The sequence below is a fragment of the Caretta caretta genome, chromosome 14 (genome assembly GCF_965140235.1).
Source record: "Caretta caretta isolate rCarCar2 chromosome 14, rCarCar1.hap1, whole genome shotgun sequence".
NCBI lineage: Eukaryota > Metazoa > Chordata > Testudines > Cheloniidae > Caretta > Caretta caretta.
In genome coordinates, this window is record NC_134219.1 from 26,014,510 (window position 1) to 26,033,261 (window position 18,752).

An 18,752-nucleotide genomic window follows, 5' to 3' on the forward strand; every position below is an offset into this window, starting at 1 on the left:
TCCAACACCTGGACTATCTCTCCCACCATCTTTCTAATTCTCTTGCTTTCATGAGTCTGTTATCAGTGTTAGCAATAGAAGGCTAATCAGTATAGTACTACCACCCTCAAGCATGCAAAAATCATGAGTCAGGCCCCAAATCATGAGATTGTCATAAAAACCGTGAGATTTTACAACATACTAAATTTTGAGTTCTTTTGATTTGCATTCTGGGTTTTGAGCCTGTTGGGTTCATACTTTCAAGCTTTTCTCTGCAAACAGGAAGTCTAGACATTTATTTTTTTTAATTGTTAATGTAAATTGAGATTCTTATGTAAATCCAAGAGCTTGGGGCTTTAAGAAAAACACCAAATATTGGCAGACTTATGATAGAACTGCAAGAGCTGGTGACAGTGTCAGATTTCTGTGCCACCTCTAACATCTCCTGTTAGATGACAGGCCCACATTTTAAAAGGGGCACACTCAAGATGAGCGTGCAAAAAGTCCCATTGCATGCGCATAAACTGGAGTTCTTGAATGTAAAGGTCTGTGCAGTTGGAAATCCCCCGATGGCGTGACTACATGGGGCGCGTGCGTTTTTAGAAATGGGGACCTAACGCTTTCTAAAGAATCCCTGCATTGTGCACGGCTCAGAAACGCACAGCAGAGCCACTAGCACTAGTGCAGAAACCTCAAAGGCCTTTTCCTGTTGCTTACAGCTTGGCCACACTCTCACCTTTTGGGCTGGCATTTTGTCTGGCAGCTCTGTCCAACGGGGGCCATGTGGAGAGAGACTAAGCACAAATGGTTCACTCGTTTTTGAGAATGAAGACAAAAAAATACTCTTTTGCCATTGTACAAATGTGCACATTTCTTAACAGCAGTATCATGTCACAAGGAAGGATAGAAACTAGACATTTAACACAGGGATTGTTGGTGCATCTCACAGGTGCCTTTCAATAGTCCAGCTCGCAGGGGGTTTAAAAGCATGCTTTGTGCATGCACAGTCAATGTGTCCTAACAACAAGGGTCTGTTCCTAATGGTGTCCCCATGTTCTGCTGGCACTGAGCATACATATGTAAGCTGAGTTCTTGAAGGTGCACATGGACTGGAACCTCATTCCATACACTGAGGTGAGTATGGAATGAGGTGGAGTTGCTGTAATGCACAAAGTACATAGTACAAAGTACAGTATATCAAAAAGAGCTGTTCTGTAAACCTGGGTGTCATGATTTTAAAGCTTGAGATCCCAAAAGTCACCAGGGCTGGATATGATTGTTTTATACAGTATATTAGAAAGCTACTCTATGAGGTACAGCAGCCTTAAGGAGTCACAAGATGTCAGATCTTAATCATGAAACTGGTCCAAGAGCGGACACTGTCCATTGGATTTTGGACAAGGGTAATTTAAAATCCTTCCGCCAGATTTTCTGCTGGCGTAATTCTATTGCAGAGAATTTAGCCTCCTCTTTATAACTGATCCATTTCTAGATTTCCACCCACAGAGGACAGAGAGACAGATTAATATTCACAATAATAGAAAATCAGTGGGTCAAAGTGTTGAGCAATCCCTTCTGGATACCAGTGAGTTACGAATGTTCTCAACAGCACTTGGAGGTGCTGAACACTACAATGTTCTGTAACCATTTACTGAAAGTGAAAGCCTCAGACAAATAATACAGAATGCACCAAGCTGAAGCATCTTAGATAGTGTGCAGCAGGAGTGTCCCATGTGGCAGCTGAGTTCGCCCCAACGGTGGGAACAGCCTGATGCTGGGAAAGGTCAGTCTGTGATCAGTTCCAAATGGAATAGCTAAAGCAGTCAGGGAGGCAAAGGCAAGGACCAGCCTTGCACAGCCTATGGGGTAGACTGTGACTGAAGAGAGAGGAAGGCTTTGCAGACATGCCTGTCTCTTCTCCCCCGAGAGAGATGGGTGACTGCCTTAAGTGAGAATGGCACAAGTTCCAATCTCAACCTCGCTCAGCTAATGGAGTCACACAGGGCAGAACTTGTGAAAGTAAGTAGAGAATCAGGCTCAGTGAAGTCAATGGAGGAACTCTGGATTTGCACTAAAGTAACGAACGTGCCCTGTTAGTGAATGGGAGGACCAAAACAACAGGATATGTTATTGAACGTCTCATCCAGATGCAATTTTATTGGCTTGATGAAAATGTTTTAGGCCTGATTTACTGGGCAAATTCACTCTGTGGAACTGCTGGGAAGCATTTGCCATAAAGTCAGGAGTATCGCTAACTGTCTATATTTCATGATCCACAAAGGGGCAGATTGTGTGGGTATGTGCCCAGACAGGGAAGAGTGTGCAAGGAGTCTTTCCCTAGCAATCCTGCGCAGGGGCCAGCCACAATCTGCAAGTCAGACTCTGCTAGCTGACCCAAAATGGGCTGGGACTAGCCATTCACTGCACCTGGTGGTGGACCAGCTGCTGCGGCAGAGATTGTTTCCCAGGATCCCCAGTAGAATTCTGGCCTAATTCATGCTGGGCTCCTGCTACACAGAGGCTCCTCCTCATCTTCCCAAACACAGGACTGTGCCTTAAAGGCAAAATCTAGTCCTAAAATTGGCGTGTCAAGTGCAGCAGCTTCGTCCATTTTCTGCAAAGCCACCTGCACTTCCAAACTGGTGAATCCCATCACAGATCTATCCTGATGTGTTGTCTGAAGAACTGGTGCTAGCAATACCTTTATTTGTTTTGCAGACTAATACAAGCTACAGCATCCACATAATTCCTCCAAAATCTTGGTAAATGACTAAATTCTGCAACACTTTCATTATGAATAGCATGAAATGAAGTTTGAGCTGGTCAATTCCTGCCCACAGAAACCTCATAACACTAGGACTTCGTAGTGAACTGGGCTATAAAAAGTAACGTCCCTTACTTACTTCATTTTTTTTCGTGCGCTCATTTTATTTTGCTTTTAACTAAAACAGCTGTCACCATCCTCATGGCTGCTCACCAAAGCACGGCGCAATCATACAAGCATGTCTGTCTGTCCGCTCTTGAAATGTTGGAAGCAAGAAAAGGTTCCCTGCCCCTTTGTACTTTGGTGTGATCCATCCTACTTTTTCACTGGATCCATCCCCTTCCACCAGCCAATCCACCCAAAATTCCCCTTGGCCTCCTTTCCCTTCCCCTACATGTTTATTTGTTCTGCCTGAGCTCCCCATTTACTCCCACATTTCTGGAGTGTAGACTGGCCGCTAGTTTCTGAGCCCTGTGTAAAATGAATTTCTAACCCCTTTTTTCATTCCTCTCAAGGATCAAGCAGTAAGTTAGCTAAATAAATGGTGCCAAACAAAACAGACCCCCAAACTCCTCACTTTAGAATGTCCCTCCATTCAATGCGGGAACCCAAGGAGAGGTTTGAGTCTTTTTTCTTTTCTTGCCAGAGAAGAAATTCCGTGGAGACCCAAAAAAGACTGAGTCTTTCCTACAGATTTCAAATGCAGAACCAAACTCTGCTCTCATTTACACCCTGTAAATGGGGAATACTGTGACAGGGAGCAAACTGGGGCCTTGCTTTTGTTCACAGCCTTTATTTCTGCACTTTGGAAACCATGGTTTTCAGCCAGAAATATAAATAAGTTATAGCTGAGCTTTAACATAAAGTTCCAGGTATTGACATTAGAGGCTTTGAACAGCACTGGAAACAGATTCTTTACACTCAGCTCTTGGAAGTTGATACTGAGATGATACTAAAGAACTTATAGTCGATTGGTATTTTGAAGTACCCAGGAATAACAAAGAGTGGAATTCAGAAATTACCCAGATTTTCAACCCACAAACTGTATGTAATCCCTAGAGAGCTGTGGGCCTTAGCATGTGCCACAGGGACCCTCACCAACCAGGCTGGCCTCCCCTGCATGATATAATATTCTGAAGAGGGTGAACAGAATTGCACAGACGCCCTTCTCTTGGAAACCCTCTCTGGGGAAAACCAAACACCTTCAGGAAGAGTGTTTGAAAGTGGTGGCCAGGGCAGCCTGCTGACTTTTGCTCCCAGGCTAGGTCATGTGCCCACTTAGCACTCCCCAAACCCACAGTTCAGTTGCCCAGCACCTTTCACAGGGGAACGGAGAAAAGTGTTGGAGAGCCAGGAAGGCTGCTTGAGGGCAGGAGCTGCAGAGAAGGGGATTATGTAAATGAACAGAGAAGAGGTTGGTGTGCAGTGAGTGGAGAAACTGGGGAGGAGAGCAGAGAACTAAAACTTCTGAGTCCTGTGTTTAATATACACTTGCAACCAAAGTGAAGAATGATGAGATCCCTTTGTTTTTTCATGTTCTTTGGACTTGGCCTCACAGTTTGAGTCACTTGCAGGCCCACCTGCTGACCGAGTCCTTTAAGGAGGTCTCCTCTCTTCTGGGCACTGACACTTTGCTTTCTCCTCCCCACTCTGTTCTGAGGCCTCCTGGTGCTGTAACCCACCTAGAGCTCTCCAGGGAAGAGCCTCCCCTGGAAGAGGAAGTGTCCTGTTGAGCGCTGAGTTGCACAGCCTGCACCACCTCTCTGCCCGTGTGGCTTCTGCTCTCCCCTTGCTCTCCATCCCCTCTGCTCTCCTGCCACGGCCTGGTTGAGCTACTGGAATTTCCCATAGCTTTTCTGAGTTTTGAGTTAGCTCAATAAAGAGATCGGCTCATTTGTGTTGCTATTTTTATAGCACTTGTTAAAATTCTATTGCTGAGTATTCTGGTGGCTGTTTGCTCCCTCCCTTGTGCTGATTGTGCCTCTGTGTTTCGTATTGCAGCACTGAAATGCCCATCTGCATTCCATGAACAAAGGAAAAACCTGGAGAGAGCCAAGGTAACTTCTTGCACACATGTGAATGAATGAATTTGTGTATTATCCTCCAAGTCTGGGCAGGCTGCTAGAGACAGGCAGGGAGTTTGCATAAAAGCAACATTATAATCGTTGAGCCTAATATCCTGCTTCCACTGACATTAACACAGCTTCATTTACAGCAAGTGTCTTCTTTCCTGTCTGCGATGTGGACCTCAGCTGCATATTGCCCATGTGAAATGAGTGCAGACTATATCAAATGCAGGAGAGATCCAGGGGGTAGAGAGAAACAAGATGTGGATCGTAGAGATCTTCCAGAGTGGAAGAGAGAGATCCCTGAGGAAGATCACAGGCACCCCCAGTGTGGAACTTCAGACAGAACACCCAACAGTCTACCTTTCGTTTGCAGACATTTGCATGAATTGAATCAGGCCTGGCCTGGACCGCTACTGCCATCAATGTACTTACACCAGTGCAACAAATAGTGTGGACATCTGCTATTTGTACCACTGGCATTTACTTCGCTTAAACCCTGTAACAAACTCCACCAGTGCAAACAGTGACGTTGCCTGCTGAGAGCATGGGTCGCATGAGCAGGGGAATGTGGGGGCGGGAGGCAGGCTGAGGGGGCAGGGGAATGTGGGGGCAGGTTTAGGAGGCAGGGGAATGTGGGGGGCAGGAGGCAGGCTGAGGGGGCAGGGGGATGTGGGGGCAGTGTTAGGCAGGGGACTGTGGGGGGCAGGGGAATGTGGGGGCAGGAGGCAGGCTGAGGGGGTAGGGGAATATGGGGGCAGGATGAGGGGGCAGGAGAATGTGGGGTCAGGAGGCAGGCTGTGGAGGCAGGATTAGGGAGCAGGGGAATGTGGGGGCGGGAGGCAGGCTGAGGGGGGCAGGAGAATGTGGGGGCATGATTGGGGCAGGGGAATGTGGGGGCAGGAGGCAGGATGAGGGGGCAGGGGAATGTGGAGGCAGGATTAGGGGGCAGGGGAATGTGGGGATGGGAGGCCAGATGAGGGGGCAGGTGAATATGGGAGCAGGAGGCAGGCTGAGGGGGCAGGTAAATGTGGGGGCAGGAGGCAGGATGAGGGGGCAGCAGAATGTGGGGGCAGAAGGGAGGCTGAGGGGGCAGGTAAATGTGGGGGCAGGAGGCAGGCTGAGGGGGCAGGGGAATGTGGGGGCAGGAGGCAGGTTTAGGGGGCAGGGGAATGTGGGAGGCAGGAGGCAGGCTGAGGGGGCAGGGGGATGTTTGGGCAGTGTTAGGGGGCAGGGGAATGTGGGGGCAGGAGGCAGGCTGAGGGGGCAGGGGAATGTGGGGGCAGGATTAGGCGGCAGAGGAATGTGGGGGGCAGGAGGCAGGCTGTGGGGGCATGATTGGGGGCAGGGGAATGTGGGGGGCAGGAGGCAGGCTGAGGGAGCAGGGGGATGTTTGGGCAGTGTTAGGGGGCAGGGGAATGTGGGGGCAGGAGGCAGGCTGAGGGGGCAGGGGAATGTGGGGGCAGGATTAGGCGGCAGAGGAATGTGGGGGGCAGGAGGCAGGCTGTGGGGGCATGATTGGGGGCAGGGGAATGTGGGGGGCAGGAGGCAGGCTGAGGGATGTGTAGGGAAATGTGGAAAGCGTAAGATACACCAAGTGGGTGTGGGTGGAATGTGGGAAACAAGAGAATGAGGGGATTGTGGGGGATAGGAGGGGCATGAGGCATACTGATGGGGTTGGGAGAAAAGTGGGGAGGGAGGCGGGGGGTGCAAGGGATGTGATGGGTAGAAGATTTAGGAGACAAGCAGGGAAATATGTCTGGCAAATAAATGTGGGGGCCAGCAAACTATGGTGAAACTATGGAGGGAGAATTCAAGTGAGGCAGCCAGCTATCATGTCCAGCTAGGGAGGGGAAAGAGGGGGATGGAGTGGCAGCTTGGGAAGGGGTAGTGGATAGGGTTGTCAGGCATCCGGTTTTTTACCAGAAAGCCCAGTCGAAAAGGGACCCTGGCCACTAAAAGTGTGGTTGGCAGCGCAGCGGGGCTAAGGCAGGCTCCCTGGCTCCATGCAGCTCCCGGCAGTGGCCGGCATGTGCAGCGCCTAGGCACATGGGTGGACAGGGCATCTCCACGGGTGGCCAGGGCCCCAGGGCCCTGCCCTGAGCGCCGGCTCCACAGCTCCCATTAGCCAGCAACCACAGTCAATGGTCGCCTGTGGGTATGGGCAGCGCACAGAGCCCCTGGTGCCTTCGTCTAGGAGCCAGGCAATCCGACCACTTCTGAGACCCGCCTGAAATAAGCGCCACCTGGCTGGAGCCTGCACCCTGAAACCCAAACCCCCTGCCCCAGGTCAGAACCCCCTCCTGCACCCTAACTCCCACCCAGACCTGAGCCCCCTCCCACACACAAACTCCCTCCCGGAGCCCTCACCCCGTACCCACTCCTGCACTCTGAACCCCTCGTCCTCTGACCGGAGCCCCCTCCTGCACCCCAAACCCCTTATGCCCAGCCCCACCCCAGAGCCCACACCCCCAACAAGAGCCCTCACCCCCTCCTGCACCCCATCCCCCTGCCCCAGCCCAGTGAAAGTGAGTGAGGGTGCTGGAGAGCGAGCAAGGGAGTGAGGGGGGATGGAGTGAGCGGGGGCAGGGCCTCGGGGAAGGGGCGGGGCAAGGGTGTTCAGTTTTTGCGATTAGAAAGTTGGTAGCCCTAGTAGTGGACCACCCCCCTTAGAGCTGGTTGAAGCATGAATTTGGCCTTGCAATGATCCCACACAAACTAGGAGCAGCCAGCTTCGCCCAACGGTGAAAAAAAAAGGTGATTTCTTGGTGATAGAATTTAAATCTCATGATTTTTGAACGCTCAGGTAGTTATACTGGAAACCCCCAATGCATTAATCTACACACAGAGCACTCTATAAATAAAGTAATAGGCAGTCCCTGCTCTGCACTTCTTTAGTGCTGGGCTCCATGTAGCCCTGTACAGGGGGAGGGGCATTGAGGAGATAGGAGATAGGACAGATAGGAGTCCCTTCTCGCAGGTGTGCTGGGGCCAGGAGGGAGTTTCTTTACTCAAGCACCCTCCCCCTTTGCAGGCAATGCTGGCAGCTGTAGAAGAGGCCCTGCAGAGCCAGCTGGGGAGGATCCCCACCCCATCCCAAAGAGCTCTGTCTGCTCCATGAGCTGTGGGAGGAAGATGCCCATCAGCAGCGGCAGCACCTCCCATGGGGAAGTTCACCCCAGGAATGGGGCAACAGGAGGGGATCTCAGGAGCCCCCCAAAACGCCTGCAGGGTAAACCCAAAGAGTTGACAGCCCTGAATCATAGTGATCCCCAGGGTAGAGGAGAGCTCAATGGGGTAGATCACAGAGATCCCAGTGGGGAAAAGAGCTCTCTGGGGTGAATCACAGAGATCCCTAGGTTGGAGAAGAGCTCAGTGGAGTGGATCACAGAGATTCCAGGGTGGAGGAGCACTCTGTGGGATGGCTCATAGAGATCCCAGGGTGGAGGAGAGCTCAGTGGGGTGAATCGTAGAGCTCCCCAAAATGCAGGAGAGTTCTGTGGGGTGGATCACAGAGATTCCAGGGTGCAGGAGAGCTCAGTGGGGTGGATCACAGAGATCCCCAGTGGGGAGGAGAGCTCTGTGGGGTGGATCACAGAGATCCCCGGGGTGGAGGAGTGTTCTGTGGGGTGGATCACAGAGATCCCCGGGATGGAAAAGAGTTCTGTGGGGTGGATCACAGAGATCTGTGGAGTAAAGAACAGAGGTCCACAGGGTGACTCAGAGAGCTCTGAGGGGTAGAGGAAAGATGCATCAGCGAGATCAAGAAGACTCTTACACCTGAGGAAGGGGATCAGAATCCTGCATTCGTACAAGGGCTGACAGTGATCTATGGGGCAGGTTCATGCCTTCCAGTAGATGAACAGCCCTCCTGGCTTCTGATTCAGCCACTGAACTCGCAGAATGGAGCCCTAAACAAGTGTCCAGGGCGGAATTGAAATGCCCTTTGTCATCTGCAGTGAGTAGTCCCCAAGCAAGTCATACTTGTCATCACATAGCAAAAGCCTGACCTTTGGCTTTGCAGCATGCCCCAGGGTCCGCTGGGATATTGCAAAGCCTCTCAGGCAGTTAAGTACCTCCCAGGAGGTACCGGGAATGTGCTCTGCTCACACTGGCACCAGCTATCTAGGCCAACTCAGGCACCTCTCAATACTGCTAATGGCAGAGATAAGATAAGTGGCCATTTCCAGAAAAGTCTGAAAATGCCTGTGGCTAGATCACTTTTGGGGGAACCATGTCAGCTTTCCAAACTCCCTACATTACACAGTGGTCAGCCCCAGCTAAACCTAGGGTATGGCCACATCTCGAGCAGGGGGGTGAGTCACAGCTCAAGAAGACATACTTGCACTAGCTCAGAACAAGGTAGTGTACTAAAAATAGAGAGCAGCAGCGGTGGCATGAGCCACAGGAGGGGCAAGCCATGCCACCCGAGACCATAGGCATGAACTCCAGGTGGGTAGCCCCTCCCACCATGCATGCTGCCATGACTACACTATTTTTAGCATGCTAGTTCAATCAGAGCTAGTGTGAATGTCTCCTCCAGCTGGCAATCACACCCACAGCTCAAAGTGTAAACATACCCTAGGAGGGTCTCCAGGGTTCACATAGCTATCCTGTTTGCCTGGGGCCCAGTTCAGAAAGCACACAGTCCAAGACAACAGGTTAGAAAAATACATGCAGCAAGGAATAAGATACCCTGCAGTGCTAATAGACAACAAACCTCTGATCTGCTGATATATCAAGTACATTGCATTGATTCCATTGCATCAATCCAAGATTAGCTAATCCAAAACTATCCCAATTTTCTCATTTGGTCTTTGGGTATGTTTTTTTTCATCCTCATTTCTTTCCCCATATCATATTTATTAATAGTTGGTTCATGATGCGTACAGAGCAATAATAGTAGCATGGCTATCTTAAGAGGGAAATACCTTGTTTTACATGATTGGCTCTCCGTGATTTCTAATGGAATATAGTAATTCATTCAGTTACTCTATGAGAGATTTGTTTGCAGCTAGTTGTACAGGCAGTTTATGTGAAGGAGTTAACTTGAAACATTTGGGAGTATTCTTGTGAACTAACATATTCTAGGTACTTGCCCTTTGTCTCCTGCAATCATAAATGACTAATGTAAGACACAAAACACCCCTATGAAAAATTAGTATGTTTAGGAAATTTCAAGCAATTTAAAGTATCCTTGAAGTATCGTATATTTGATTGTTCAAGTATACATTAATATCTCTCTGTCTCGCCGTTCAAAGGCTTCCATTGGCTGCTTGCCTGGGGGAAGAGCAAAGGATTATGAGTGAGATGCCCAAAAATGTCTTTGTTCTCAGAGCATGCTAAAGAGCACCCTGCATGACAAAAATATACTCCTGTTTATAGGGGTGCCCTTGTTTAGGGCAGTAACCAGTGAATTTCAGAAGGATTGCTGGGTCCTTTCAGATAAGCAGCCAATGACATTTTGGATGCTTATCTGAATCTTCTCCAAATTCCATGCTCTACAAACCTGGTCTAGAAATCTGATAATAACGGGTTCTTTTGTGTGTCCCAATATTTTCTGCTTCCCCTGATGCTAAACACATCATAATAACAGCATCTCCTGCCTTTGTGCCCCTGGGCCACTTCTCCTCCTACTTAGAACCAGGAAGGGCTGAGAAGAGCCAGAACTACAATAAATGTTAAAGTTAATGCACAGTGGACTAGATGGTGCACGGGGTTGTTGACAGACCTCTATGTTAGTGATTCGAGTCTCGCTTGAGTCAGGAAACTATCTGATGGCTGTTTGGTAGCCTATAATGTGAAATTAATTTAATTAAATTAATCCAGCACCTCCAGATACTTTATTCCAAAGGTCTTTCAGAGCACAGGATCTCACAGAACTATAGACACAGTTTAAGTGGTGTCACTGTGTCACTACACACTGTGTGTATTGTGAAAAGAAAAGGAGTACTTGTGGCACCTTAGAGACTAACCAATTTATTTGAGCATAAGCTTTCGTGAGCTACAGCTCACTTCATCGGATGTGTGTATAGTGACACCACTTAAACAAATCAAGGCACCAGGGAAACATGGATACATAGGAATGCTGTACAGGATTGGATCTACCACCCATCTAGTCTGACATGTTTTCTCTCACAGTGGCCAGTATTCGATGCTTCAGAGGAAGGACAATTATGGAATAAATTACACAGGGGAAGTTTCTTCCTAACATCAGACAGTTTGTGCTCTGAAGCATGAAGGCATAACAGGAGGTTAACACAAATCACAGGGGGGGAATGGGGGAGACAGAATGGCAAAACTAATAGGATGTTCCAAATTCTTAGCCAGTCAGAAGCAGTAAACTCAAATTGGCACCTGTCTAGCTGTGATCAGCTTGCAGTTTACTGCATCCATTATGGAAGAGGTAAGTTTTGAGGAGGGACTTGGTGATGGATTTATACAATTTGACAAAGGGATTCCTCCATGCATCACAGGTAGCATGGGAGAAATCATGGGGAGGTAATATGGTTAGTCAGATCTTTGAAGTATTATGTCATTACGTGGGTACCACAGTTACATTTCTCCAATGTAATGTAACTGGGTGTTCTCATTACTCATATAATGCCTCTTCCGTTTTGGAATCCTCTTTTGGAAGCTCTTGCAGTCAGCAATATCTGCACCTGTATTGCCCCTCTCTGGCCCACCACAGACACCCACTTTTAGGCTCCCAGCTCCTCAGCCATCACTTCTCCTGGGCAGAGACCCACATCTCTCTCCCTCCCAACTGGGGGTTTTCCACTGCCTTCATCATGAGTTCCCCAGCAAGTCAGGTGGCCTAGGCAGGCCAGCTTTGCTTTCTTTTCTCAGAGGCTATAAACAGCATAATTGCCCCAGTTAAAAGTCACCGTACAGCCCTTTCTAAGCAAGCCCATTTCTTCCTAAGATGAAAGCATTATAGAGAAAACAAAAAAAAACCCTACACACATGCTAGTAAGTTTATCAGAGGTCACGCCCACTCCAAGAAGGGCTCTGGTAGGAGTCAGTAGTTCAAACACCAACAAGAGTTTTCTGTGGTTATTAGGTCAAAACAGCTGTTAGCCCAGAACAAGCACACCTATGCATCTCTCCATTACACAGTTTTGGCCTTTGAGCCTTAAATTCCAGGAACAGGTAATTAGCAGATAATAATTCTTTCCACAGGGCATAGCTTCAAAAGGCTGGATTTTTGCATAACTAGGGTGTGGTACATTTGCATTCTCCACTCCATTCTCCATTTGCACTCCCCCAAGAGATTTCCTGGGAAATGCACTTAATTTATGCTTGTCCTGAAAGTTCATTCTTGTCTGGCACATTGTTTCAGATAGTCCTTTGAAGCTTATAACACTTCCCAGGGTTTACATTGGCCATGTCTCCCCTCTAAAGGCGTTACATAAAATTCCACAATAATACATAAACTGGGAATTTTTAATACAATGGACTCCAAGATACTTAAACTTAATTCAATAAGATTTTTCAAGGATATTGCAAGAAATTGCCATATCTGTCACAATTTCTTGTTTCAAGGAGTTCCACAGGTTAACGATGCATTATGTAGAAAAACATTTCCTTTTGTTAGTTTTGAATTTACTGGCCTCCCCTTGTTCTTGTGTTATGAGACACCATTCATTCTCTATACCACTCACTAGCTCATATGACCTCTTTTTATCTCCCCTCTAAACTAAACAGTCCTGTTCTTTTCACTCTCACCTGATAAGAAAGTCTTTCCATACCTCTCATCATTCTCATTGCCTGTCTCTGAACATCTCTCTTTTTGCTAGATATGTTGTTAGATGGAGTGACCAGAACTTAATACATGATTCCAGGAGAGGACCTATCATGTATTTATAGAATTGCATAATTCTGTTCAATGTTTTCTCCATCCCATTTCTTATGTTTCTTAATGTTATGATTGCATTTTTTGACCATCTCTGCACACTGAGAAGATATCATTAAGCTGCCCACAGTGACACCAAGATGTTTTCCCTGAGTGGTTACAATTAATTTAGAACTTAATAGGGTGTAGAATCAGCGTAAATTCTTCTTTCCAATGTGCATTACGCTGTCTTTGTCAACACTGAATTTCATCTGCATTCTTGCTACCCAGTCACCCAGCATGGTTAAGTCCCTCTGAAGTTTCTCACAGCCTGCTCTAATCTTAACTGACCTAAATAACACTGTGCCATCTGAAGATCTTTCCACATCACTGCTCCCCAGTTTTTTCAGTGTACTAATAAGTACCTGAAATAACACCATCCTAGCACAGAACTTTGTGGCATCTCACTGTTTACCTTTTGCTATATTGCAAATTGACTCTTTCTTCCTATGGACTGATTTCTGCCTTTTAGACTGTTTCTAATCCTCCCTCAATGGCGTTGAATTTAATTATATTATAGTCACTATCACTTGGCAACTCAACTATAGCTGCTTCTGGAACCTACCTCTATGTTACTTAGGACTCAATTTAGCATAGTCCCTCCTCTTGTGTTCTCTCACTAGGGTGACAAGAAGTTGCTTCTCTACATGTGGATCTGAAAGGCCAGATTTTCAAAGTTATTTAGGTTTCAGAGGAACAGCCGTGTTAGTCTGTATTCGCAAAAAGAAAAGGAGTACTTGTGGCAACTTAGAGACTAAGGTTAGTCTCTAAGGTGCCACAAGTACTCCTTTTCTTTTTTTGAAAGTTATTTAGGTGTCCAAAGATGCCGATAAGCACCTAGTAGGAATTTCAAAAGAGAGTAGGTATCTAACTGTCCTTGACTTTAAAGGGAGCTAGGCATCTAACCTGCTTAGCTGCTTTTGACAATCCCACCTGGCACCTATCTGCATCTTTAGGCACCTAAATACCTTTGAAAATCTGGTCTGAAGTGACATTTGATCAGTTTTTATGCAGGTTCTAAGAGATACCCATTATAACTCCTTTTATAGATGTAGATTTTACTTTGGTCACCCTCAGCACTGTGCATTCGATAGCATTTTCTTTAACTGGAGACTGGGAGTATCATTTCACTCATATATTTGTAATCCTATCATTTGGGACTTGGATCTCTACCGATTCAACTTTGTGGTCCTCTCTACTCAGAACTGGTATCTCACTAGGTTCCATGGAATCTTTAAGATAGTGGGACTCCCCCATCTCTCTGACCTAATCATTCCTTCCTGTATAGTTTATAATCAGGTATTATAGTATCCCATTGATTATTGTCTTTCCCCCCTGTTAAACAGAAATGCCACTTACATCACAATCCTCTTGCAATGCTGGACATTTTAGCTCGCCTGCTTTTGCTTGTAAGTTTCTTTCACTGATATCCAGACATGTGTAGTTGGCAAACTCTGTTGAGTAGTGGAATGGCCTTTAACTAATTGTCAGATAGAACTCTATTGGCTACATCTGAAAGTCAATTGAATGACAATGACAAGCTGAAGAGCTAGCTTGAGTATAATTTATATTTCCTCCTGTAATAATACAATTAAGCATGTGTGTGAGTAGATGTGTGTTTGCTAATATACCCGTGTGTTTGCTGTACCCTTTTCATTTGCCTTTATATTGATAGCTCATTGGGCAGGCATCATTTCTTCTCTATTTAGAAAGGATCTGGCATTTTCTGGGCATTCCAATAATAATACTAATTTGTCACTTGAGCAAACAAGATGTTTGTTTACTAAGTGCTGTCCTCAGTGAAGGTCTCACTGTATATCAGTATCTATCTACATGTCTATTTCTATGTGTTGTTGTAGCCATGTTGGTCCCAAGATATGAGAGAGAGACAAGGTAGGTGAAGCAGGACTTGGTCCAGTAACAGATGTTGCCTCACCTACCTTGTCTATCTATTTCTAAGGCATTTATCACCCTTGTATCTAAGATGAGGGCATGACTTTCTCAGCCATTTCACAAAGTGGAATTCAGCAGTTAAGTGCAGAGCAACAGGACCTAGCAGCTTACATCAGGAAGTGCAAAGTACCCTGGAAACTGTGGGGGACTTAGAAAGGCAGAGTGTCATTTATCAGCACTGGAATAGCCAATATACCTCTCTCTTGCAAACGGTGTCAGAGAATTGGTACAGAGGGTCAGGCTCCTAGTTTTACATCTCATCCAAAAGCTGGCTGGGTGAAATTCTGTGGCCTGCGTTGTGCAGGAGGTCAGACGAGTTGATCATAATGGTCCCTTCTGACCTTAGTATCTATGAATCTATGAATCTATTTCCAGCAGCGTAGCATCCTCTTGCACCATGCTGGGGTGTTGATTCAGCACCAACCCCAAAAGAAACATGCTGTGCTGTCTTGTGGGGGTAGATCCAGGCACGCACTGGTGAATAGTCATCACACGCGGTGAACAGGGCTCCAGCAGACTTCACATACTGTCAGAACAGCCTGGGCACCAGCAGTGCTGGGGGTCTTGAGGTGCAGCTCTCTGGAGGCTTAAAAGGACAGACCTTACAAGGGCCATCTGCTGAATTGTCAACATTGATTCCAGGAGCATCACTTTGTCTCATTGGGCATCTCCTGTCCAAGTGTTGGCTAGTGCTTGAGTGAATAAGGTACCACTTAACAGCTCACTCAGTGGAGAAAAGCAGTTATTCCCTCTTCCTACGAAAACACGAACAATTCCAATAGCTGAGCAGAAAGAGCCAGCGCTATGTAATTTACTAGCTGGAGCTGGTGATCTAACATTCTCTGTATTTCTGTCCTGCAGACTGAGGATTACCTAAAGCACAAGATCAGAAGCAGGCCTGAGCAATCAGACCTGGTCAATATGCACATTTTACAAGGTAAGGCTGGGTGAGCTGTTCCTCACATATTTTTAGATTTCTCCAAACCTTCATCTCTCTTGTGGCCCCAAATCTTCTGTTGCTTTCCTGTTTCTCTGCAAGACACCCTTTTAGGGTTACTTTGCCCCAGATTTTGATGGCAATCAGAGTATGTAAGGGGCTTGTAGCACAAGGTATTTCATGTTGTGCCCAGTGCAGCCCTCATCATCCTTAAATAGGCATTGACAGACTGGATCAAATCCTGAGGTCCATCTAGCTCAGCATCCTGTGTTTGACAGTAGCTGGCACCTGGTCCATTGGAAGGATTCAATCATTAGAAACAAAGTTAGCTCATTTTGTGATAACTGGGAGAACCGCACGGTGACTTGCCTACCGGGTGTGAAGGTTGCGGATCTCTCAAGACATCCAGATAGACTTATGTATAGTGCTGGGGAGGAGCCGGTGGTCATGGTACATGTAGGCACCAGTGACATAGGGAGGGATAGGAGAAAGGTCCTGGAGGCCAAATTAGGCTGCGAGGTAAGAGATTGAAATCCAGGACCTCCATGGTAGCATTCTCTGAAATGCTTCCAGTTCCACGCACAGGACCAGTTAGACAGGCAGAACTGCTGGGTCTCAATGCGTGGATGAGACACGATGGTGTAGGGAGGAAAGATTTAGATTTATTAGGAACTGGGGAAACTTTTGGGAAAGGGGGAACCTATACAGGAAGGATGGGCTCCACCTAAACCAAAATGGAACCAGATTGCTGGCACTTAACATTAAAAAGGTCATAGAGCAGTTTTTAAACTAAGGGCTTAAAGGGGAAGCCAACAGGTGCGGAGGAGCACATCGTTCAGACAGAGACATCCCTTAGCGGAGGATCTACTAATGGAAATACTGATCTGATGAGAAACAGTCACATGATCTGATGAGAGGATCTGATGAGATACAGTCAAATGAAAAAGAGTCCCATTCAATTAGATCACGTGATGGCAAACGTTAAAAAGTGAAAAGAACAGGAGTACTTGTGGCACCTTAGAGACTAACAAATTTATTTGAGCATAAGCTTTCATGAGTTGAAGTGAGCTGTAGCTCACGAAAACTTATGCTCAAATAAATTTGTTAGTCTCTAAGGTGCCACAAGTACTCCTTTTCTTTTTGCAGCTACAGACTAACACGGCTACTACTCTGAAACCAGTTAAAAAGTGACAATTTTTAAGTGCTTATATACAAATGTTAGAAGCCTAAATAATAAGATGGGTGAATTAGAGTGCCTCATATTAAATGAGGATATTGATGTAATAGGCATTACAGAAACTTGGTGGAATGGGGATAATCAATGGGACACAGTAATACCAGAGTACAAAATATATCGGAATAGGTCATGCTGGTGGGTGAGTGGCCTATATGTGAAAGAAAGCGTAGAGTCAAATGAAGTAATAATCTTAAATGAACCAAACTGTACCATAGAATCTCTATGGATAGTAATTCCATGCTGGAATAATAAGAATATAGCTGCAGGGATATACTTTTGACCACCTGAATAGGATGGTGATAGTGACTGTAAAATGCTCAGGGAGATTAGAGAGGCTATAAAAATTAAAAACTCAACAATAATGGCGGATTTCAGCTATCCCCATATTGACTGGGTACATGTCACCTCTGGACAGGATGCAGAGATAACATTTTCTGACACCTTCCCCCCCCTCCCCGCCAGCACCAGCGGGGGTCCTGGGCCGCATGCCACCCCAGCCCCCCCACCAAAGTAGCTGGGCCATCCTCCCCCAGCACCCACAGGGCCCCCGAGCAGCCCCTCCCTCAAGTTTTGTTCACTGGAATTTTTAGTGATAGTCATGGACAGGTCATGTGCCATGAATTTTTATTTACTGCCCGTGACCTGTCCGTGACTTTCACTAAAAATACCCATGACTAAAACGTAGCTTTATTCATAAATGATCTGGAAAAAGAGGTAAACAGTGAGCTGGCAAAATTTGCAGATGATACAAAAGTACTCAAGATAGTTAAGTCCAAAGCAGACTGCAACGAGTTACAAAGGAATCTCACAGAACTGGGTGGCTGGGCAACAAAAAGGCAGATGAAATTCAATGTTGATAAATGCAAAATAATGCACATTGGAAAACATAATCCTAACTATACATACAAAAGGAAGGGGTCTAAATTAGCTGTTGCCAATCAACAAAAAGATCTTGGAGTCACTGTGGATAGTTCTCTGAAAACATCCACTCCATGTGCAGCGGCGGTCAAAAAAGTGAACAGAATGCTGGGAATCATTAAGAAAGGGATAGATAATAAGACAGAAAATATCATATTGCCTCTGTATAAATCCATGGTATGCCCACATCTTGAATACTGCATGCAAATCTCCCCATCTCAAAAAAGATACGCTGGAATTGGAAAAGGTTCAGAAAAGGGCAACAAAAATTATTAGGGCTATAAAACAGCTTTCGTATGAGGAGAGATTAATAAGACTGGGACTTTTCAGCTTGGAAAAGAGATGACTAAGGGGGGATATGATAGAGATCTATAAAATCATGACGTGTGGAGAAAGTAAATAAGGAAGTGTTATTAACTCTTTCTCATAACACAAGAACTGGGAGTCACCAATTGAAATTAATAGGCGGAGGGTTTAAAACAAACAAAAGAAAGTATTTTTTCAAACAACACACAGTCAGTCTGTGGAACTCTTTGCCAGAGGATGTTGCGAAGGCCAAGATTATAACAGGGTTAAAAAAAGAACTAGATAAATTCATGGTTAGGTCCATCAGTGGCTATTAGCCAGGATGGGCAGGGATGGTGTCCCTAGCCTCTGTTTGCCAGAAGCTGGGAATGGGCAACAGGGAATGGATCACTTGATGATTACCTGTTCTGTTCATTCCCTCTGAAGCACCTGGCATTGGCCACTCTCAGAAGACAGATACTGGAATAGATGGACCTTTGGTCTGACCCAGTATGGCTGTTCTTATGCTCTTAAAGTGTAAGAACCCAGAAGTTGATGTGGAATAATCTGCTTCCCATGAAGTTCAAATCCTAACCCCCAATAGTCAGAGATTGACTTAAACTGTGACAAAGGACATGTAATATTCCTACCTAAATGTTTTAGCGTTAACTCCGGTAATTCTGGATAGTCCAGTTATCCATGTAAATGTCCAATTTCCT

The 18,752-nt window shown here is 46.3% G+C and overlaps 1 protein-coding gene across 7 annotated transcripts in view; it reads left to right on the forward strand.

Annotated features, from left to right (window-relative positions):
- The window catches only part of MYOCD (myocardin), a 472,295-nt gene that overhangs the window by 413,284 nt on the left and 40,259 nt on the right, over window positions 1–18,752 (forward strand). For 6 of the 7 annotated variants that reach the window (XM_048818177.2, XM_048818179.2, XM_048818181.2 and 3 more), the window contains 2 exons: window positions 4,745–4,800; window positions 15,518–15,593. In XM_048818177.2, coding sequence (XP_048674134.1) covers window positions 4,745–4,800; window positions 15,518–15,593 — 132 coding nt within the window. Of the gene's footprint in view, window positions 1–2,697; window positions 2,742–4,744; window positions 4,801–15,517; window positions 15,594–18,752 lie in introns of all 7 variants that reach the window. The other variant, XM_075119381.1, reaches the window with a different exon arrangement.